At 34.6% G+C, this 24,227-nt stretch overlaps 1 protein-coding gene across 6 annotated transcripts in view; it reads left to right on the top strand.

Moving 5' to 3' along the window:
* Nucleotides 1–23,675, top strand: part of ncalda (neurocalcin delta a) — a 65,593-nt gene extending 41,918 nt beyond the window's left edge. For 2 of the 6 annotated variants that reach the window (XR_012391467.1, XR_012391469.1), the window contains 4 exons: nt 9,089–9,488; nt 15,538–15,823; nt 16,318–18,459; nt 18,675–19,210. Coding sequence is in view for 2 of the 6 variants with exons in the window: in NM_001114410.1 (NP_001107882.1) it covers nt 9,111–9,488; nt 15,538–15,643; nt 21,636–21,733 (582 nt within the window). In the remaining 4 variants the exon portion in view is untranslated. 6 annotated transcript variants of the gene reach the window in all.
* The last annotated feature ends 552 nt before the right edge of the window (nt 23,676–24,227 follow it).

Below are 24,227 nucleotides of genomic sequence, written 5' to 3'. Positions count from 1 at the left end.
GCACTAAACCTTAGTATATTGAACATTACACATGGGGTATGCTTACTCCAATTGCAAATGTAAATTTTTTTAATATTCTGCACATTTTCTTCCCAAATTTGAAACAATGCTGCCTTGTAAAAGTCAAAGCAATCGGCTAAACATAAACTATAAAGAAAACTGCCAAACATTTAAGTCATCTCTGTACAGTTTTTTTGTTTAATGCTGAAAACATCACATGAAGGAACAAAGTCTGATACGACACTTGCGCTGCACATAGTGTATGAAATAACAGTCTGGGAAGAGGCTGAAAGTTGAAACGGTGAGCACAATAATGATCAACCTTTTAGGCACAGTTCAGCAAGATCTTAATTAGGTTCATATCTCGGTCAGCAAACTACCACTCTTTTTATTTTTGGAGTTTCAAGCTGCCAATAGAAATGCTTTTAACATTTTTACATGGTTTCAAGCAGGTAAATCAGGTTGTTGGTTTCCTCAGTGACCTGCAGTGGGTTAGTGTTATTAATTTACTATTATAGAATAAATTTGTATTTAACGATTTATTAAATTTTACAAAAAGATCTTACTGTTATTATTTTATAATATAGTATTTTAAAATAAAGAAACAATACTTATGAAGACATCACAATTCAAAACTATATGTATTTTTTCAGCCTCAAATAAATGCATAAGACCCATAGCAAGAAACCATGATATGTATTGTAGTCAGCAAGATATATGGCTCTGATCGTGAATGTGGTGGCAAATTAATAAATGAACTGTTGCTCAGTAATATGTGTCACCAAATATGAAAAACTATATAGCATTTGAAAGCTTACAAATTGTAGCTATTGTGATTGTCTGATTTTGACTAAAATACTTTGTTGAACGATATTTCCACTATTAAATGCCCATAAGCAGGATGATGACAGATCCAGCAGTAAATTTAACTATGGACACGAGTTACCTTATTATCCCGAGTGCAGCTTTGTGATTTTTGCCTGCAGTTTGGAGACGATTTTTGTGAAAGTCTGTGTCATGTTCACTTCTGCTCAATCACAAGTGCAACAGATAGTTTTGATGATTATGTACATTCAGCCGACAGTCTCATAAAAGAAATGATAGACATATTATAGTTCTTTCTGCAAATTATCTGAGAAAATCAACAGCTTTCTAATGTGGGACACTTTATGATAAAGGGCTAAAATCACTGTGATTTAAGTGGAATAGTAAAATGCACTTTGTTATGAATGTTTAAAACATGGATCATTAAATATCACCAGAAAAAAAAGACAATATGATTCACAAATGCATTTTTAAAGGCGTTATGTAACTTATAGGTTTATGTCGATACAAGAAAGTTCCTAGTATTTCTTTCTCAGATGTTATTCTCTTTGTCGTTGTGACTTGAAATGCATTTAATTTAAGCATTAGATGAACAAAATAAAGTGGAATGGCTGTATTGTTTTTACAGTTTTTCTCCATATCCCCTAACTCTAACCCTAAACCTACCCCTCGCTGCTTTTAGCTTTTCAAAACACTTGAACCTGTATGGTTTCTAAGTTTTATTTCCCTCATGGGGACCAAAATGTCCCCACAAGTTCAAAATTTGCTGATATTACTATTCCTTTGGGGACAAATTGTCTTAACATAGGGAATACTAGGCACACATGCAAACTCAAAAACCACAAAAGACAAACCCTCCCCCAAGAAAACTTCACATCATCTTAAACACCTGCAGTAACAGTTATATAAATCATTACCAAAACCTTACACTGTAAAAAACAGCCATGATTTTAACGGTAAAAACTTTTAAAATGCTACAGTCAAAATCCTTAACCTGGTTAACGGTACGTTTTCTTTATATATATACGGCGAATAACCGTAAATTGACTTTCCCAGAATTACCTGTATGGAACATCACTCTTTATACTTTTTGTTGACATTAATATGGATCTTTTTAGTTGTTTCCCCATCAGTAATGTATATTAGAGATTTATGTTACATTTAATGTTGAAAAACAATGTTTATTTCATGACTTTAATTTTATGCATGTTACTATACTGGCGTTTAGTAGCTGTGTGAATGACACTAAGCACCTTCTATATATTAATACACTTTTCTGCTTGTGGAAAAGGTTGATTGTGATTAGCTTTGGTTCATTATGTAACTTTCTCATCACCACCTGCATATGGGTGTGCTAACGTGTCTAACTGTGTAACAAAAGATGTTGGTCATTCAAAATACAGACATATCACCTCTATAAATTAATGAAATATGATAGTTTACAGTGAAAATGAGAAATTACTTTTACGGTTTGTACAGTGCTTTTAACGATAAAGTACTGGCAACCACAGCTGCCATTTTTTTTACAGTAAATTTTACGGATTTATTTTTTTACAGTGTATCAATAACCTCACAAACCATCCCACATTAAGCAAACTGCATTGTCTCACTTTTCAAAAACACATTTCCTAACTCGGGACACTGGGAAATCAGATAAAAATACACACACAAAATCAAACTATATTTTCAGGCAAAAACACATTAGAACTACAAGTAGCATGACTGTTACGTTTCAAATTCATTTATGCTCATTAGCATGGAGTTCAACAAAAGTTTGTCACTGAGCTTTGGGTAGTTTTCACAGAAGCTGCCTCTGGTTTTATGATTGCTCTGCATGAAACATTTTTAGAGGTCATGTTATTTGGATCACATGACAACACAGCTTTTCAACATTGTTTTACTATCATTTATGCATTTATGAGCGAGATACAAACACTGACCTTAGGATTCCTGTGTTAAGCAGTGTGTGTGTGTGTGTGTGTGTGTGTGTGTGTGTGTGTGTGTGTGTGTGTGTGTGTGTGTGTGTGTGTGTGTGTGTGTGTGTGTGTGTGTGTGTGTGTGTGTGTGTGTGTGTGTGTGTGTGTGTGTGTGTGTGTGTGTGTGTGTGTGTGTGCACATTGGTAAACATGTAACATACTGTGTTTTATAATCAGTGTTATGGGTAACGCATTACAAGTACACTGAAAAAAATTATTCAGAGATGATTCCTTGGATTTACTCATTTTTTTATGTTAAGTGGTTGTAAACAATTTATTTGTGTTGAATTTAAACAAACAAATTAAGTTGAACATTAATAAACATTATTTGTTTAAATTCAACACAAATAAATTGTTTGCAACAGTTCTGCATGCAACACTTTTTTCAGTGTAACGCGAGTTATGTAATAGTATTATTTCTAAGTAACAAGTGACGCGTTACTTTTCAAAATGAAGTCATAATATTTGAGTTACTTTTTAAAAAATGTAATACGAGTTACTTTCTAGTTAATTCACTATTAAAAAACTAATTTCAGAATTAAAATGATTGTAGTCACGTTGAATCCTGCATGCAGTGAGTGAAAGCAGAAACAGGCAGAAAGGAAGATTGCAGAGACTAACATTTCTGCCATAGAAATATTCTCTTTAATTTGAACACATGGAAGGAAATGAAATAAGGATTATCTAAATGGACAGTGATTTTATTTTTGCGTGAAACTTTCATTAATCTGTATATATGGTATGTAATGCTCTGGGGTCTGGAAGTTCTAAAAAAAAAAAAAAAGCATTATCCTACAATAATTTATGTGTGTTTTTCTAAGGGTAAGTGAAGGTTTTTGCAGTGTGTTGTTAATTGCAGAGCTCCTCTATTAAAAAAACGAAAAGCAAAAAAAAACTGAAATTTCTGTAAGAGATCAAGCCTCAGCCAGATCAGGAAAAAGTAACGCAAATGTAACGTAACACATTACTTACCATAAAAAGTAACTCAGTAATGCAACTTTTTGGGGGACTAACTCAATATTGTAATGCATTATTTCTGAAGTACCTTTCACTAACACTGTTTGTCATTACTGTAAACGGAATAACTGAAACTAATTTATAAATGAACAGAAATAAAAATAGAGCAGGAAAGTTTAAAAAGTGTGAAGCTCAAGATGTCAGTGCCATTTTTTCAGTCAAGTCCTGTGCAAGATGTAACCGTTTGCAAGGCTGTAGACCGCTGATGGAGTGATTGGTCACATGCTTAAATGTGCATGTCAACAACTGGAGCAGATCTTTCCTAGATTCTCTTGCAGATTCTTGCACATAAAGCGCGCACATTCAAATAAACACTTTCACCACCTACTGAACAGCACCTGTTTGACAGCTCACATAAAATAAAAGACACATTAAGAAGCTTCTCGATCAATCCCTAATTGACCTATTATTTTACATTTTTGACTAACAACTCCTAACATATTTGTCTAAAACGCATGACTGACTAACAAACTGAAAATGACATTAGTCTCTGCTGAATCAGATAAAAGTAATAGCGTATAGAAATAGTCAGAAATTCTCTTCCACGCCATACACAATACTGTTCTCTTGTCTCTCCAAATGGCTAAATACAGATTTCGAGCAGCAGTCTTCCATCTAAAGATGCAAACATCTGTACTCTCATTGATTTGTTTTCTCTCTGCTAACCAGTGCTGCATGTAGTGCCGGTTTCCATGGCAACATGGCAATAGGTCACAGAGATTCATTATTGTACATGAACACAGCATTGCTAACTGTGTTGTAATTAAGCCCCAGCCTGTCCTCTGTGTTCAAATTGGTGTTCAATTAAATCAGATACGTAATACATGCCTGTCAGCCATAACACCTCAAGCACGTGACAAATGAAATTGAAGTCTTGTGAATGTAGCTCATAGTTAATGCAGTGTGACCTCAGGATCTGCTCTTCCTTTCGTTTTCTGCTTAAGATAGCTTAAACTGAACATGTAGTTGCAGAAATGCCCCTATTATACATTAAAAAGGGTCATATTTCGGTTATATGGGTCTCCAACAACATACTGATATGCATGCAAGGTCAAAAAACACTTTCATGTTCTTATAATATGAATTTATTTTTACCTAATCATCCCAGCGACTCCTATATGAATCATTCACTGGTTCATTTGTTCCCAAACCCTTCCTTGGCGTGAAGCTGATTGGACTTATGACAGCCTGTTTTGATTGGTCGACAGCATTCAGCGCGAGACAGTAAAATGCCCAACCGGGTTTGTCAAGCCCCTGGGTTCCCAACATTGTTATAGAATCCAATCGCAGCGGATGCCCGAAGCACGATTCATAGCTTACTCAACAGTGTTATTCAGACACCTTACCACCAAAAGTAGTATAGTTAAACACCAGCATATTGCTCCACTCTTAACTATGATACACATTCAGTATTAATCCATACAGTGGCAAAAGCTGAACTACTCTGAACCTTGCCACTGCACGTGTGTAGAAACAGCTGACAGTGGCCATAGCAACGACAAACAGCAGTAGAACACTGTGGCGAGGGGGCGTGGCTGAGAGCCGTGGGAACGTGGTGAGGCCACCGCGTAAGTGGATACACCTGCAGTGCGCACCTGCCTCGGATCCCACGGAAGGAGCTCTGGACTATAAAAGGAGGACCGATGGCAGAGGAAGGCGAGAGAGGACCGGGCCCAGGCATATTGTTTTACTTTTGCTTTCAGTGGAGACTGCCGTCCGTTTGTTTTGGTTTAGACGGCAGTCTCCGTGAGGAGCTGCCGTCATTGTTATTAATAAATATTTTAAACCTGCGTCGGTTCTCCGCCTCCTTCTTCCTGGCGGCCAAAGGGCCGTAAACTTCATTACAAACACGAGCTCACAAAAACATTTAAATCCATAAACAAAGCAGGGCGCATCACGTTTTTAATGTGGCATTAGAAACGATATGAGAATATATAGAATTAACCGTATACAGAACAAGCGGTTACAAGTAACAAAACACAGTTAAACAGATCATTTGCAAGCTAGAGAAAACAACGAGACAGCCTTTTACTTACACTTATGAAGTGTGTCACGTGCCAGATCTGATTTCATTAATTATCTTGGAGCTTTTCTACTTTCTCAGCTGTAGATCATTTGTATTTGCAATCATTTCTGTGGCACCTCTTGCGTGAAGTGTTAAATGTTTTCAGGGCTTACCTGTACTCTCCTTTGCCCAACAATCACATCCCCAGCCGGGGAGTTGGTCCTTTTCAAAAACCCACAATAGGGGCTCTTTAATGCACTCTTATCATACAACTGAAACATGGAAACGAACTGGCAGATGAAGCAGCAAAACAGGCCATCTCCTTGAAAGTGACAAAATGTTTAATTCCTCCTGAGCACTTGAAACCTACAATTTACTTGTATATAAACGAAACATGATAAAGGGAATGGGGTAACTGCACAAATATTAAATTACATGAAATTAACCCAAAAATAAATGATAGACACTTGGAAAATTATAATTTTGAGACCAGGCATGATCAAACTGTTTATACTAGATGTCGAATTGGACATTCTAGGCTGACTCATTTGTATTTACTCAATAATGAAGCACCACCTTAATGTAATTACTGCCAGACTGCTCTTACCATGAAACCTATTTTATTGGAATGTGGAAGTATGAATACCATTAGACAAAATTTTTATAGTGAGAGTACTTTGGATAAATAATCTTAAGTTATTTATCTGAAATTGAACTGAAAAATCATATTTAACTTTGAATATATTTTTGTGTGAATTTTATTTATTTATATTTTATATCCAAGTAACTTTTTATTGTAATACAAATTTGTTTTTATCATGTAATATTTTTATGTATATCTATTTTGCCATATTTCATTGCTGATGTGGCAATCAATCAATCAATCAATCAATCAATCAATCAATCAATCAATGAGTACAAGTGGCAAGTGGTTCAGTAAGGAATTTGGTTACATGTATTAAAAGATAACAGCAGTTTGTCTCCTCTGATCCTAGTCTTTGCATTTACTAGGGTGCTAAGCTGATTTAAATAGATTCATGTGTGAAAATAAAGTTCCTTCACAATTTGAGCTCAGAGAATCTGCCGTCTTGCAAAGTGACTCTGGGACATTTTATCCAACATGAATGTTTTAAGAGAAAAAAGCTCCACACTGTATTAGTTAAAGTGTTAAAAGAACTGTTGTTAATCATTAAAAAATCCAGAAACGCATCACTGCAATAAAGATTTGTGGGCAGTGTTTATTGAGCAGCAAACAATGGTTTCTAAAGGATTGTGTATCACTAAAGACTGTACAGTGCTTCCTTATACTTTTTAATACATTTTAGTTTATTTTATATTACATGTGTAAACATTGCTGAAATTAAATCACCAAAAAATGAAGGACCACCATTTTACCAAACAGTTAGGATGGGATGTATTGTACTTGCTGGGTAATTCAGAAAGGCAGTTTTAGATCTTCAAGTGTTCTTAGGTTTGAAGAGCTGCAGTTTGATCTAGTGAACAATGTTTTTCTGTTCTGAGGAGTCATTCAGCCCATTTCAAAACAATTGTAAATCGGTGTATTATTCTATTTTTGAAGTCTGCTTGTGTGTGCGCTAAGAAGTTTAGCAAGGCATTTGGTTCATGCAAAAACCCATGACCCAACTAAGAAACAGGAGTTACTTCCTGCGTATAGATATGTGATGTAACAGCTGACGCTCTCCAGACCTTCAGGCCGCAAAGGAGGTTCTGCAGCTGGACACTGTAAATGACCTATCACATGGGCATATTTAATTTCTGTTTTGCCATTTTATTCATTGCTATTTGTGTATCTAGAATGATTTGTTCTCTTGAGATTTGGCAATGTTTGTGCTGGTTTTCCCTAGATGTTTTAAATCTACAGTTGAAGTCAGAATTATTAGCCCCCCTGAATTATTAGCCCCCTGTTTATTTTTCCCCCCAATTTCTGTTTAACGAAGAGAAAAAAATTCAATACATTTCTTAACAGAATAGTTTAAGTAACTCATTTCTAATAACTAACTTATTTTATCTTTTCCATGATGACATAAAAAATAATCGATTTTTCAAGACACTTCTATACAGCTTAAAGAAACATTTAAAGGCTTAACTAGATTAATTAGGTTTACTAGGCAGGTTAGGATAATTAGGCAAGTCCTTGTATAATGATGGTTTGTTCTGTAGACTATCGAAAATACATAGCTTAAAGGGGCTAATAATTTTGACCTTAAAATGGCTTTTAAAAAATTAAAAACTGCTTTTATTTTAGTAGAAATAAAACAAATAAAACTTTATCATAAAGAAAAAATATTATCAGACATACTATGAAAATTTCCTTGCTCTGTTAAACATCATTTGGGAAATATTTAAAAAAGGAAAAAAAATCAAATGTGGGCTAATAATTCTGACTTCAACTGAATATTTCCTCTCATTTTTCTCGCATTAATCATTGTAGTTGGCTATTGCACTTTTATTTATAAAGAACTAAATGTTTATAAAGACAAGTAGTTTAAGATTTGGAGCTGAGAGTAACTTATTTATCTTACTGTGACTGAACTGTATCAAAGAAGTCTAAAGTTAATGCAAGACAATCTGATTGAAACAATCGTTAATGCAATACGTATAAATTTACTGCAACTCCTTCCTCTGTATTTTAGTTTTTTAATACCAATATCTAACATTTTTTAAATAGAACAAAAATAATAAATAGAACTATAGCCAGTATCCTGCAGAAAGCTTTGGCACAACTCTTCAATTAACTGAATGGTGTGAGAAGGTGTATAGAATCGTGCACATAAGTATGCAGACCTCCTTCTACAAACAATAGTGAATGAATGGGTCACACTTAGGAGCTCAGTGAGTTTAAGCATGGTATTGTGATAGCATAGTCCATTGGTAAAAAATCCTCACTACAAAATATTCAACAGTCAACAGTTGAAAGCTTCATAGCAAAGTGGAAGCAGTTCAAGTAGAACAACAGCAACTCATTCCATGAAGTGTTAGGTGCATATAAAGCTTAATGCATGGGTTTACAGTAGGGGTGGGAAGTCCAATTGCAGTCCAATTCTGATTCTGCGGGTCACTATTCCTATGCTTATGTTTATGATTGAAATCTATGTATGACAGTACTTTTATTATTATTATTTTGATTAACAAGTAAATGCTCTGAATGTAACAAAGAAATACTAATTGCAAAGTTTTTATACAGTTCTTATACTTAAATCTGCCGAGCTTCCTAACCTGATTTCTCTCCCTTTTCTTTTGCCAGTGCTGTCTTGTGAAACGAAACCATGGGGAAACAGAACAGCAAGCTCCGGCCTGAGGTGATGCAAGACCTGTTAGAGAGCACAGACTTTACAGAGCATGAGATCCAGGAATGGTACAAAGGCTTTCTAAGGGACTGTCCCAGTGGCAACCTCTCAATGGAGGAGTTTAAGAAAATCTATGGAAACTTCTTTCCTTATGGAGATGCCTCAAAGTTTGCAGAGCACGTTTTCCGTACGTTTGATGCAAACGGCGATGGTACCATTGACTTTCGGGAGTTCATAATTGCATTGAGCGTCACGTCACGAGGAAAACTGGAACAGAAGCTTAAGTGGGCTTTTAGTATGTATGATCTGGATGGAAACGGCTACATCAGCAAATCAGAGATGCTTGAGATTGTGCAGGTATGTGAGCCTGCCTAAATCCTTTATGATTTAACTTAAATGTTGGAACTCAGATCCATTTTTTTTTCTTTTTTTTTTGATAACTGTTCACAATGTTGTTTTCAATATCGCCAATAGCAGGTTTCCAATGTGAACTGATCATGGTCCTAAACTGACATGTGTGAGCAAAAGAACAACTACACAAAGTGGAAACTTTCTAATCACAGCGGGGAAAATAAGTAATTAAACACATCAGCATTTTTCTCAGAAAATTTATTTCTAAAGGATGTTGGTAATAACCAAAAAAAAAAATTATAAATCAAAGAAAACAAATCTAATTAGTTGACAAAAATTAATTATGCCTAATAAAATGAATTAATGCAGGGAAAAAGTATTGAACACATGAAGAAAGGAAAGTGTAGGAAGGCAGTGAAAACCCAGACTGCAGCTGAAACCTCTGTGTTGTTCTTCAGCAACCTTCTGCCCTTCCTCATTATAATTATGTATGTCCAAATCTAATCACATGATCGAAAATAGGGCCTGATCACGCGGTTATAGATACGATTGAAATTGGACATTATCCCAGATCAGGACTCGAATATTATTTTTTAACACATCTATAGTTATGCGGTGCCACAGCATGTGGCATGACATCACTTTGTTGCAGAGATGCTATTGGTTAAATGCCTTTGCAAACACTGCGACACAATTTTTTTGTTTACATGCCTGCTGGGTATTTGAAGTTGAGCTATTTGTTTTTATATTAGTTTTTTTTACATATATACTGTTGCACTCAAATCCAAAAGTGAAGAACTTATGTTATTTATCATTTAAGCTACCTCACAGCAGTGATCTGTTTAAAAGGAACATCCTGGACCTGTTTTTTAATGTATTATAGACCTATCAGATTGAGTTTCAGTATCGGTAGATACTCAAAATGAAATGACTCTGACTCAAGGGAAAAAAAATGTTCAGGACATTCCTATTGTAAATTAATATAAACTGCTTTAGTCCAACATCTACATCATCAGGATGATGAAATAAAACCATTTCAGGAGGACAATGATCCAAAACACAGCCAAGGAAGCGCTCAAATGCTCTCAAAGAAAGAAAATCAAGCTGTAGAATGGCCCAACCAGTCATCTGACTTTAATCCGATAGAAAATACAAAATAACGCTCAGATTTGATAGACGAGACCCACAGAATCATCAAGATTTTTACACTGTTAAAGTCTGTGAAAAAAATCACACCTGAGCAATTCATGTGACTTGTCTATAAGCTGCCATTATCAAAAAAAGCCTTTTATATAAAGGATTAAATAGGTTTCAGTACTTTCTCCATTGGTATTACACAGAGATAATTTTTCAGATTTGTTTTGTTATATTTTTATTTAAGGAACTAAATCTGGTTTAGTTCCATATTAACAGCTACTTTAGAGATATAATTCACAGGAAAAAACCTGACGTCTTTAATACTTTGCCCGTTCTATGTACACAGCCGTATGATGTTGGAAAAAGCATGTGCACATTGTTTTGCTAGTAGTTAATGTGGATTTCAATATTTGACTTTTAACATAAGAGTTATTTGATTGAAAAAGTTGTGATCTATGACAAGTGTGGCTCGCACCTTTCCCTGGCTAAGCCCCAGCCCTTGCGTAAAAGTGGATTCGAATTTAGCAGCTTTGCACGCGACACACTGAACATTCGAATTACTCCACTGTGATCATTCGCTTCAGAGAACAGCCAAGACTGACCATGCTGGTGTAGCGATTGTATTGAACTGTTCATCGCAAAACGTTAGATCTGTATCGCATTTAACGCCACATATGATAGTGGCACAAAATAGAACTGAAAAGATTCCATGTGGTTTGTGCTGTTCACACTGTCATAACAAAAACAGCTCTGAGTCACATATGGGCAGATAAATTGGGATTTAAGCCACATTTGTCTGCAGTATGAAAGTAGCCTATGACTGTTGTGGTCTAAAATAGAAACCGACATTTCTTTAGGGAAGCTCAAAAGAGATTCCAACCCAATCCTGCTACCCAATTTTCACATCGCATATGCTTTATTTTTTTCTCACTTCCAGATTGTAGTGCGTTAGCAGCACAGATAGCTGTGGTGTTAGACTGTCAGGAAGCTCCATACTGTAAAGAAAGTCTTATTTCTGTCTTCGATAAACAGGCTTTTAATCAGAGTGCTCTATTTCACATTTGCTCTTGTTGCACTTGGCCATGTTTGTCTTTTGATTCATTCTTGCAAAAAGTGATTCCTCAGGTTTCGATACTGTCAAAACCAACATATTACAGTGTTGCTTCATATTCGTTCATATTACAGTGTACCTTTGCATTTTAGCTGTGACCTTGACTAAGGTTGGTGTGTTGATTCATAATTCTCTTTGCCTGGCAGGCTGATGTAAAACCAATGTACTGAATGTGTTAATTATGTATAGACAGGTTGTAAAGTGGATCCCCTGTAGAGTGAATTCTCAATAACTCTCCACAGGAGAGCTGCACTTTACATCATGAATGCTTTTTCAGATGATCAGGTTGTGGGAAATTATTAATAATCTATATTCATCTTTATTAATTTATCATGTTTTATTTTTCTCAGTAGAACTTTTGGTTGATGTTGAATTGTTGTTCAGTAGGGAAAAGGAATGACATTAAACTTTATGTATTGCTGCTTTTTAAGTGATTAGCAAGAATATTCAATTCAATTCACCTTTATTTGTATAGCACTTTTACAATGTTTGAAATCACAACAAAGTGTAATTAATCGGGAGCAACAGTAACCTCAGCCAAGATAGGCAACTAAGGCCCCGTTTACTCTAATACATTTTAGTTTTAAAACAGCTATTAAACCAGTTTAAAACACTATTGTTTCACCCAGCATTTCTGAACAGCTCTCAGTCTACACCACACCACTGAAAACGCACATCACATGACCACACACACACTCTGGTATGCGCTGCAGCAGATCTAGCCAGATGTGAGCTGTGCTCTTCGGACTGTTCATCAAGGATCTAACGTTTAATTCAATCTCACTATATTTGTTAAACGTGATATTTAATTCATTTTGTTGTCCATATCTAACGACACATTCCCCAACTATGGTCTATTAAATCTATTACTTGTTCTCAGGTAACGTGTTTCGGCTGAGCGCAAAGATATGATAAGATAAACTAGCAGTTCCTTATATCATGTTTTCATTTAATTGTTAAGATAGTGAAACAACGTATCCAGGATGATGTGAATAAGGTTATGAAGTACACTGTTCCCTTTGAAGGTTTACCCAACGTGACCTCGGGAGTATGTTTTGCATATCAAACTTGCAAAGTCTGGAAGAACTTACAAGGAGAAGAAGACTGAACTGTGTGTAGGCTACTTAATATTGAGAAAAAAGCCCCAATCAGATGGGCGAATGTCTTCAGCCCCGTCTCTGTTTTCACATGTCTCCGTTTTCCCCCATCCACACAGACACGTTTTAGAATGAAAATGGCCTCTCCAGCGTTTTCAAAACGTTCCGTTTCCGGAGCTCGAGAACTCCGGCGTAGTGTGGACGGATGGCGTAACCGTAGCAAAACTTATGTGTTTTAAAACTAAAATGTATCAGTATAAACGGGGCCTCAAAGTCATAGTGCCAAGCCTGCGTATTCTGAGTTGCACTGTGTGCAGATGTCACCAACTTTTTGCAGTCGATAACTACAGACCTCTAAACTTCTATTATTACTTATACATTAGTTTATTTATTTCCACAACAAGTGGACAGTGTGCATTAATCAACATTCCTCACGAATGTAAATGTTCCCATTTTAGCCCAAAGACTTTTCATTGGTAGTCTCTTTTGCTGGATGTTTTGACCTAAAACCTTAATAATACAAATGAAATGTATAAACAAGTGTACAAATATACACATCAGCAAGAACCTAATGTTCACAATGTTTATTATTAAGAAGCCATACATTATACATAATTTAAAGGATGCATGTTCTCTAACAGACTGTGGTAATAAATTCTAATGGAAATTTTTAATGGAATAAAGTCAGAGAGAGAGGGATGAGCTAAAGGAGGCATATTCTTGTAAACTACACAACCATTTTTTAGCCCAATCATGTTTTCCCAAGTAAGCAAGTAATATTTTTCAGTTAGTTCAACAATGAAAACTAAACTTTTTTTTCTACTATTTTAATTCCAGATGATTTAAAAAAAGTAGATTTTGTGTTCAGATAAATTTATCAAACTACAATTGATATGAGAGAGAATAAACTTAATATTAACTATCTTTCTAACTAATTATCTTTTTATACTCGTTTTAAAACTGAGAAAGGAGTCTAGATGAACCCTTAGGTCTGGTGTTTAGCCTGTGGGCCACAGCCCCCCAGTGGGCTGTGAGGGAATTGTAGGTTTGCGAAATATTGAGAAATAACTTCCTACTATGCAATCACTATTTGATTTAGCCAATTTATAAAAATATTTATTTTGCTACTTGGCTGTCAGTGGGTCCATTGCTCCATTCTCTGCTGATATTTACTGCTCTTCCAACACGAGACCTGCACTCGCAGAACTTGATGCAACCAGAACAAGATGAATTAGCCACTAAAACTATTTATTTATTTATTTTTATAAAGCATATACATTGGTATTGAACTAATTTATAGAAGCAAAGCAAGGATGCAATATTAACGCTTCCTTCAGACATGACTAAATCTCTGGTCTTGGTGACACGCTATGTATATTTTATGAAATCATTGGTTGTTTATTTAATAAAGAGTCAGCAGGTTTGAATCAAAATAAATTAATCTGCCACATATAGCGGGTTCATTAAAAAAGTTGCAGTGGGCCATGGAAAAACATGTGCTTGGTTAAATTATTAAAGTTGTTAGCCATTGCCCTAGGTATTTACAGTATAATCTAATTCTCTTCTGAGATAACAATATTCTGTTTTATATCAACATTATATCCTTTAGAGAAGAACATACAAGCTGTTTTGACATTTAATTTTAGATAACACTGATTAAGCCACACTTATTACTTTTGATTAACCATATTTCAACTCATTTGTAAGCTCTTCCACATTTTTTACCAGGTGTACCCACATTCGTTCACAACTCTCATTCCTCTTGTGTGAGTTCTCTTTACAGTTTGAGGTTCAGTGTTTAAATACCAAAAGCTTGTGAATTTAGTTTAAACAGGAATGGTGACGTACTGCGTGGGCTTCTGGTCCCATGTGTCACTTCACTTTCATTTCAACATGAAAGCATCCCTAACTTTAGCGCTCACTGATTGGAAATTTGTTCTCTCGAGTGACAAATCACACTTTTCTGTCTGGCAATCCAATGGATAAGTCTAGGTTTGGTGGTTGCCAGGAGAACTTGACTATATTGTGCCAAGTGTAAAGTTTGGTGGAGAGTGGGATTATGGTGTGAGGCTGTTTTCACAATATACACGCTATATACAGTTAGGGTTAGGGTTTATAATTAGGGTTTATATTAGTCAGAATTATAAGCCCCCTTGAATTATTAGACTGCTTGTTTATTTTTTCCCCAATTTCTATTTAACAGAGATAAGATTTTTTTAACACATTTCTAATTATAATAGTTTTAATAACTCATTTCTAATAACTAATTTACTTTGTCTTTGCCATGATGATAGTCAATAATAATTTTTCTAGATATTTTTCAAGACACTTCTATACAGCTTAAAGTGACATTTAAAGGCTTAACTAGGTTCATTAGGTTAACTAGCTAGGTTAGGGTACTTAGGCAAGTTATTGTATATAATGATGTTTTGTTTTGCAGATTATCGAGAAAAAAATACAGCTTAAAGGGGCTAATAATTTTGACCATAAAATGGTGTTTAAAAAATTAAAATCTCTTTTTTTTGTTGCTGTAATAAAACAAATAAGTCTTTCTCCAAAAGAAAAAAACTTTTCAGACATACTGTGAAAATTTCCTTGCTCTGTTAAACATTATAATAACTAATAATCCTGACTTCAACTGTATGTAGGCTTGCTTTTTCTGTTGTATGTTTTTATGAAGGGAGAATCACCTGTGTGTTGTCTCATTCAGGCTATTTACAAGATGGTGTCATCAGTGATGAAGATGCCAGAGGATGAGTCCACACCTGAGAAGAGAACAGAAAAGATCTTCCGACAAATGGACACCAATCGGGATGGTAAGGATGGTCCTTTTTCTCCCACTTTCATGAATCGTCTTTGACAGTATATATTAAAAATACATGGCAGTCTTCTCTCTCGTGATGTGAAATGTAATGTCCCAAACACTGTAATAATGTGTGAGCAAGGTTTGTTTCCCTCTCCGTGTTGATTAGTGTGTTGTTTAGTGATTACATTCGATTTTTTTTTTTTTTTCAGTTTTTGGCTAATTGTAACAACTATTGTGCTTAAAAGTTGCAACTTATTTATTACATGATTTGAATTACAATTCAATTCAATTCAATTCAATTCAGCTTTATTTGTTTAGCACTTTTACAATGTAGATTGTGTCAAAGCAGCTTCACATAAATGGTCATAGTAACTGGAACAGTGTCTTTCAGTTTTTTAGTGTTTAAGTTCAGTTCAGTTTAGCTCAGTTCAGTGTGATTTAATTATTACTGAGAGTTCAAACACTGAAGAGCAAATTCATCGATGCGTAGCTCTACCAATCCTGAACCATGCAAGCCAGTGGCGACAGCGGAGAGGGAAAAAAAACTTCACCTGATGGGAGTGAAGAAAAAAAAACCTTGAGAGAACCAGACTCAGTTGGGCACGACCATTTTAATTTCTCCGCTGGCCAAAAGTCTTGTGCAGAGCTTCAGTCGCCGTGGTGGAGGCTGGAAGACAATTACACTGAATTACACTGGAAAACACGCAGGGTTCCACACAATTCATTCATGTTGTCTTAACACAAATTGACCAAACTGACAAATTTAAGTAACATAAAACAATTAAGTTGTCAGGAAAAATCTCAAGAATTGTTTTCTCAGCTCATTTAAAAAAAAAAAAATTGTGGCAACAAGCAGCAAAATCTTTTTGACTGTCCCTAAAGCAAATGATGATGATGATAATAATAACAACAAATGTGCTCTCGCATAAAGTTTGTCTTTGTTCAAGCACTCTAATACAACCTATTTAAATGTACCATGCCACTATAAAAGGTCTTAAATAATTGAGTGCTGTGAAGAGTCCTATTAATGGTTAAACAAGATATAAGACTGTTCAACTTTTCTGGGTAAGAGTGTGCTGCCACTTGAGGACTGAGAATCACACAGATTGATAATGTGGAATGTAAAGCGTTCACTGATTCTATAGTCTAAAGATATATTTCTTGCTCTTTCTTGACCAGTCTCAAAGGGCAGACACATATTTTAGTATTTGCGTAGAGAAAATGTACTATCTACTTTAAAGATCACAGTGAAAACTCCAAACACTATGCACAGTTAAAATCAAAAGAAGCCATGCAGGCTAATTGTGGACTAAAAGTGATTTAAGAGGGCCTGTACGTTAATCATTTCATGAAATCTCACTGCGGTAGCACTGTACAAATGCGCTTTGATTCTTAGCATTGTTCGCTGCCTGTTTTTATGTATTTTTTTTATTATATATTTTTAAGGACTGTACTGCCACCTGCTGACTGATACTGTAATTAACACTTTTGGGACGAGGAGTTGTATGTTTTTCTGTGTGCATGTGATGGTCAGATATAAATCTACCTGTATTTATTATGGATTATATTAAAACTAAAACAACAATTTAAAACTTAATCCCTCAGATTTCTCTAAATTACTCTGAAGTTTTTATTTTATATCATACATTCAAAATGAGAATCTTATTTACCAGTTATAAAATCATAAAATTTTCCCAGAGATGGGTTGCGGCTGGAAGGGCATCCGCTGCGTAAAAACATACTGGATAAGTTGGCGGTTCATTCTGCTGTGGCTACCCCGAATTAATAAAGGGACTACGCTGACAAGAAAATGAATGAATGAGGATGAAAATCATTAAATTCTGGAACACAAAGGAATAATTCAACCAGAAATTTCATTTTTTATTCACCCTTAGGTCTTGTATCATACATGTGGATTTTTTTTTCTTCAGTTCAACACTGAATATTATTTGCAACATTATTACTGTATTATTATCCACAGCCTCTGCAAACAGTCCTGACCCTGTTCATGACTATGTCCTGGGCCCAGTTTTTTAAAATAATTTAATCTGGATTTTTGCTATCCAGGATTAACTGATCTATCTTATTTTTATATCAGTTTTTTAAAAGAAACATTGGATTGAATCACTGTGATCCAAATACCGAATTTCAGGAATACCAAATCCTGTTTTCCACAGACCAACAATGTAGCCTTCTGGCTTAGCAAAGAACAACAGGTAGGCAAAATACCAGTGGCTACAAACAGCCATTGTTTGTCTTAATAGTAAAAAAACAAAAACACTGTAATCAAGATTTACATTTTTAGTTTGTTCTTATACAAAACTGCTTTGATATTGTTTTGTTGTTGTTGTTGTTGTTGTTTTCTATATCTCATTAGATGTGTGATGTTTCATATAGGCTTTAAAATATGAAAGAATTTATATATCATCAGTGACTATTAAGTTGATCATTTACTTAAAAAATAAAACATTTTTTATTTTATTTGGTTTATTTGGTTAAAATCACAACTGAATCCAACCTTCTGATGAAATCAAGATAATCATTTTGTTTTTTTGGATCAAGTAGATCACAATCTGAATTCAATATTTTGAATAACCTGAAGGGCAGGTTTGATCTAAATCAAATGTAAGATTGGATTACATGGTCTTATCTTAATTCAAAATCCCTCTGTTACTTTGAAAAACCCATTTCCAATATCTGATTCCATCTGTGATCCAAAGTCCCACTGGATTAATTTTGAAAAACTGGCCCCTGGTGTGTAATGATGTTCAACAAACTGTGGAAATCTTTCAAGTTGAGACTGCACACACAAATCGTCACCTTAGAGTTATAAGGTTCTATCTGACAGAGTTACTGACATGTTCATATTAAATGACATTTTATTTACATTATGGGATGTTTTTTTTTTATTATTTAAAAATTGTTTTCATTTTAAGACTTTTTATTTAAAAATTATATATATATTTTACACACACATTGTTTGCTATGAAATGCAAAAACTTTGAAGCTCAATATCTCAAAATCAGTCAGAGCGCAGATAGAACCTTATAATTCCAAGGTGACGAAATGTAATGTTCTTTTTTTTATTTATTATTTTTTTTATTTATTTATTTTTTTTTAGAGCTTACAGCATCAAGCAATGGCGTAAAGTAATGGATTACAAATACTCAATTTACTGTAATTGAGTAGTTTTTTAATAATTTGTTATTTACTCAGTAGTTAAAAAAAATATACTTTTACATTTTAGTTTTGTAAAATGTTTTGCTTTTACTGCACTGTTTTCCTTCAACCTGCAGTTTCTACTTTTGTGTATATTTTTTTCTTCTCTATGGTTTTTGGTTAAGATACAAATGACACAATACCGCATATCACAAATGCGAAGAAAAGATGCCAAATGTACTAAATTAATTAGACTCGAATGTTTGATTTTCAATTATATGCACCAATTGCATGTATTTTGTCAATGCTTTTTAAGCTTTTAATGTGTAGTGACATCTAGATTTTTGGCCCTCAGTATAGATTTCACTCCTGTTTGCATACTAAAGGTGCACTATAATAATCTATTGTCTTCTCACATTAAAAAAAAAATAATGATAAATAAATAAATAAATAAATATATATATATATATATATATATATATATATATATATATATATATATATATATATATATATATATATATGGCTGATTATCTATGTTATGGATGTGACATTTGCAGTAAAAATTCAAAACATAAATTCGCAGAGAAAGTATACGTTAACATTATATTGAACCATCTGTTTATATTTTCCAAAACAACTAACCACAGAGTTATGGGATCAAAAAAGTTCAATCTGTGAACATTTTTATACTTTAAATGAGGAAAATAAAGAAGCGTTATGGATGTGACAAAAAAAAGTCTGCGAGTTTACAGTATACATCATATGTCGTAGAAATTCTGTGAATTAAACTGCACAACCCAAAGTAAATAATGCTCAACAAAAGGATAAGAGTTGGCTCTTTATAGAACAAAACTGATTGATTTTATTTTATTTTGACATTTTTGCATTTTTGAGGGAAAAGCTTTGTTATGGATGTGACACTTTTTCGTTATGGATGTGACAGATGTGAAATTGCCATTTGTTTGACTTTGGTAAATCAAATGTAATAGTTTGAAAACATTGACAGAGACATTTTAAAGTATTTTTAAAGTACTGTAAAACACTTGCCTGCGCAAAAATGTAGAACCGGTTTCGCTATTTTGGTGAAAACATTTTTCTTTTCATGGCAAGGTTGACATTTTCATGGAATTGCTCATATATATATATATATATATATATATATATATATATATATATATATATATATATATATATATATATATATATATATATAGAGAGAGAGAGAGAGAGAGTTGGGGTCTCAGTGAGGTTTATCGTCATCAAAGCAGAAGACCTGACTGATGGATTGCACCTTCATTTTTCATCAATGTGCACAAGGAGGAGCATTAACTGCCTTACTCCTGACGTCATTCAAGTATAATGATATTATGTAGTGCTATAATGTGCGCATATGACGAAGCCGCTGACAATATGCAAGTTTATGAAATCACTATGAATGCATGCGTGACTGTGCACTTTTTCCGCGCTTGCATTTGGATCATGTCCCGTGCGCTCTATGTACAATATAAATTAAGCCTGGAAGCAATTTTGTTATCCTCTGCAGGTCATCTGTCCTGATGTCTTTATTTACTTAGTGCTACAGCTTAGCACCTGAAATGTAATACCTGAAATTGTCATGAAATTAGTTTGATGATAATACCAATTTATAAAAATATATTTTAGAATTAATTAAACCGATTTAAAAGCAATGAGTATGCTGAAGGAAAGGTAAAGGGATTAACTCTTTAGCAATGCATGATATATTTTTCAGGGTAGAATCCTTCTTTTTGTCCTCAGCCTATCGCATGCCTGGTCACCAGGACACTTTTTTATATCATATAATAATATTAAAAATCTTAATTATTTATGTATTCATTTGTTTTTTTTTTTTTATTGTATATTTATTAATGAAATGTTTTTGCCATAAAAACAGCCGTTGTTGTTGAGATGGCATTAAGTAAAAATATGTAATCATTGAAGAGAGTCACTCCCCCCTCCCCAAAAAAAAAAGTTCAGGCTCAGTATATATATTTTTTTACTTTAACTCCTGAATATGATATGTGACCTCCATTATATAAATCACCAAGAACCACAATTTCAGGCAAAAATCTGTCATCTTTAAAAAAACACTAAACAAAAAAAGTCGCCTTGTATGGCAGAATGGAAAAAGACATTATGCATTATTTATTTATTTATTTATTTTGCATATTTGGATGAAAAATAAAATGCTAAATATCTTCTGTAGTCTTCAATACACCTTTTTGCACACTGATTCATGTTCTGAATGGGGTATATGCCGAAGCATGCTAATAGGACTTTTAATTTGCCAGTAACCTGGGTTAAGCGCTTCCGGCAAATTGAATGCCAATGCAAAATCCGGTGCGTTTAAGGTCTGTTTTCTTTAAAAATCAGCGATCTCCACTAGCTGAGTGATATCCGATTTTAAAGTGGGTCTCAGATTGTACAAGAAGCACTGCATGAAATTACATTTCCCCCGCCATATCTTTATAATATGAGCATTTATTTTACCCCAGTATATTTAATGGAGCTTCTGCGTTAGCCTGCCGATTCTGACGGGCACGTGCGGGTAAACGGCTTTTTGTCTCGTTTTACGCTTGAGCAACCAAATAAATGCTAAAGTTTATTTAACTGAATGTATTTTAATGACATTACAACATCGATGCATTATAAGGAACCGTATAAAATGGAAAAAAGTTCACAATAACAGGTCACCGGAAGTGTATCAGCATGGGAACAGCACTAGCTCGGCATATACCTTATAGTGGAAAACTAGCCACCTCATGTTTTATTGTAAACTAACACCATTTTAAGAGCCTGTGTCCTCTTCTGTTTTATTCTAGGAAAACTGTCTCTGGAGGAGTTTATCAAAGGCGCAAAGAGTGACCCATCCATTGTTCGTCTGCTACAGTGTGATCCCAGCAGTGCAGGACAGTTCTGAGATCAGCGTCTCGTTCTTCAACCTTTTATTTATTTATTGGTTTTAATTTTGTTTTTGAGAGTCACTCCTTTTGCTTGCAGGGAAATGATGCACGGTCCGTTTTTTTTTTCTTTCTTTTTTTTTCTTTTTTTCTTTCTTTTCAGAATATGGCATCTGGGTCTCATCAAACTGAGTTTGGCCAGAAATAGTAACACACATACGCACACACAGAGTTATTGGCCATGTTGTCTCAGCAGGGAGCCGTACCAGGTCTGAAAGAGGCATGTGATGGAGTGAACTAGAGCTGAAATCTGAGCTGAATTAATTTCCTGATAAGACAAGAGGTTTTAGATCTTGTTAGGAATACTATCTGGGTACTAGAGCTGTGACAGTTTAAGCTTGACCAACACATGAATATAATATAAGATTGGAAATCATTCTTGAACAGTAGTGGAATCGCTTTTGTGTCTACAAACACCTCAGCATTGGTTATGTCTAAGTATTTGAGGTCGTTTTTCAATTTCAGATTGTGTATCTCAAATCAATGGTTATGCCAACGTCATAATTGGCAGATCACAGTACAGTTCTCCTAAGGGACCAATACGTCAGGCATGCAGAATTCCAGTTGTACACTGACGATTCCCCACATTGTGCTCAATCTAAAGAGCCTTGTCATTTATGCTGAAAACGAACATCAGATTTTGATTCATTCGGTTTTAGTCTTCTGTTTGGAAAAACATGAACGTTTTCTAATATTTGTATTCTGGTAACGGTAAGCTTGTATATAAATCTAAAAGCATCAGACACGCATGCGAAACTCTACTCATCTTAGGATGCAGCGATTGGTTTTATTGATGTTTTGAACAAAAGCATGCGACAGCGAGTTTATCTTCATTGGTAGACAGGAGAGTATTTGTGTAATTTGTATGCATGTGTTGTGTGTATGTATTTGGTTAATATCAGTTACAGCCTGGTTCGCTCACCCTGGTTCTAGATGTTGTGATGCATTGTTCGCATTTTACCGAAGGTTTGTGTTGTTGGAAAAACAACTAAAGCTTTATTGATTTAAAGGTTTCTACGATCACGTTTATCTGCTATACAGCCGGTCTTTAACTCCTGATTGTACACGTGTGCATCATCACGTTACTGAATTGCCTTATACTGTACACACTGAAGTGTTTCTGGGGATGAGTGAGATTTATATGCCTTTTTCAAATTAAGCTGAAGCTCTTCTTATTCACTCATTGGGCAGATGTCGTTTTGTCGAGAGCATCTTGCTTCTAATATTAACCTGGCATACTAAATTGTACTTTCGGTTATGATCTCATGTCATAGAACGAGTTTTTCCACTCATGCGGTATCCATTGCACTTGCAGCATGTACTGATTAAACAACGGGTGGAGAGCATTTATTCTGATCTCCTAACAGTTCCTATAGCACCCTCTGCCCTGCTTTTAGTGATCGCGCTGAAACCACGGAAAGCCACGCTTCTGCTTCTCATGTTCTTGAATTTCCCTGTGAACGTTAAATGCCTCACCACAGTGCATTCAATTCTGCTATACTGTTAATGAACTTGTTTGAATGATTTGTTTTTGACTCATTGAACAACTGCTGTTTTTTGTAAAAATGTTGAGTAAAAAAAAGTTAAAGCAGCAGATCAAACTGCTTTGTTATTTCATGTTTTATGTGAATTTTATGTCGTTTTTCCATTTTGTTTTCCATTTTAAACATCTGACGTAACATTTCTGTATCACCGATATATCATGTGGGCAGGTGCCAAAAATATAAAAGCAGTATTGTATAAATTTATACTGTAAAAAATATTCTTTGTCAAACTACTTGTTTGTAATTGTTGCATTTTGTAGATTTTGTATGGTAATCTGTATTTTGTGTCTGTAGATTTGAGACATGAAAAAATTGTTTTGGTTATAATATTGAGCAGAGATTAAATCTGGAGAGAACAGAACGTGTTTATTTGCTTTTTTTTTATGTGTGTCTGAAATGTAGCAATGCTTACTTTGGCCACAAGAAGTCAGCTTGATTCTTGTGAAATGCTCAAAGTCAATAGCTCTGGTGTTGTCAATTCTTCCTACCCTGTCAGATGGTCCTACCTCCCAGTTAAAAAGTAGACGGCACATTTTGATGACGCTACCCATCAGATTTTGCTACCGGTGTACATTTTAATATGGAGTAGTGTGATATGAAGCTGTAACATCGCCCTAATCCCTAAACCCATCCTCATTCAAATACAGTGTTGGTAGCATAATCTGATGGGTAGGATAAAATGTCAGGGCACCCGGCTTATTTTATAAGAAAGTGTGCATATAACCATGTAGTGTAAATAGTTATTCTTTCTTATTCAGTAACTGCTCATTAATATTTATGTGCATAATTGATGTGATTATTTTAAATGTCTTCTACTTTGAAATGTGTTCATTATTTTTCAGCCTTGCATGTTGTGTTAAAGCATAGTTCATCCAAAAATTATTCTTCTATTTACTTTTATAAGCTTTTT

Source organism: Danio rerio, chromosome 16, assembly GCF_049306965.1.
Source record: "Danio rerio strain Tuebingen ecotype United States chromosome 16, GRCz12tu, whole genome shotgun sequence".
Lineage (NCBI taxonomy): Eukaryota > Metazoa > Chordata > Actinopteri > Cypriniformes > Danionidae > Danio > Danio rerio.
This window is presented reverse-complemented; position numbering and strand designations above follow the sequence as displayed.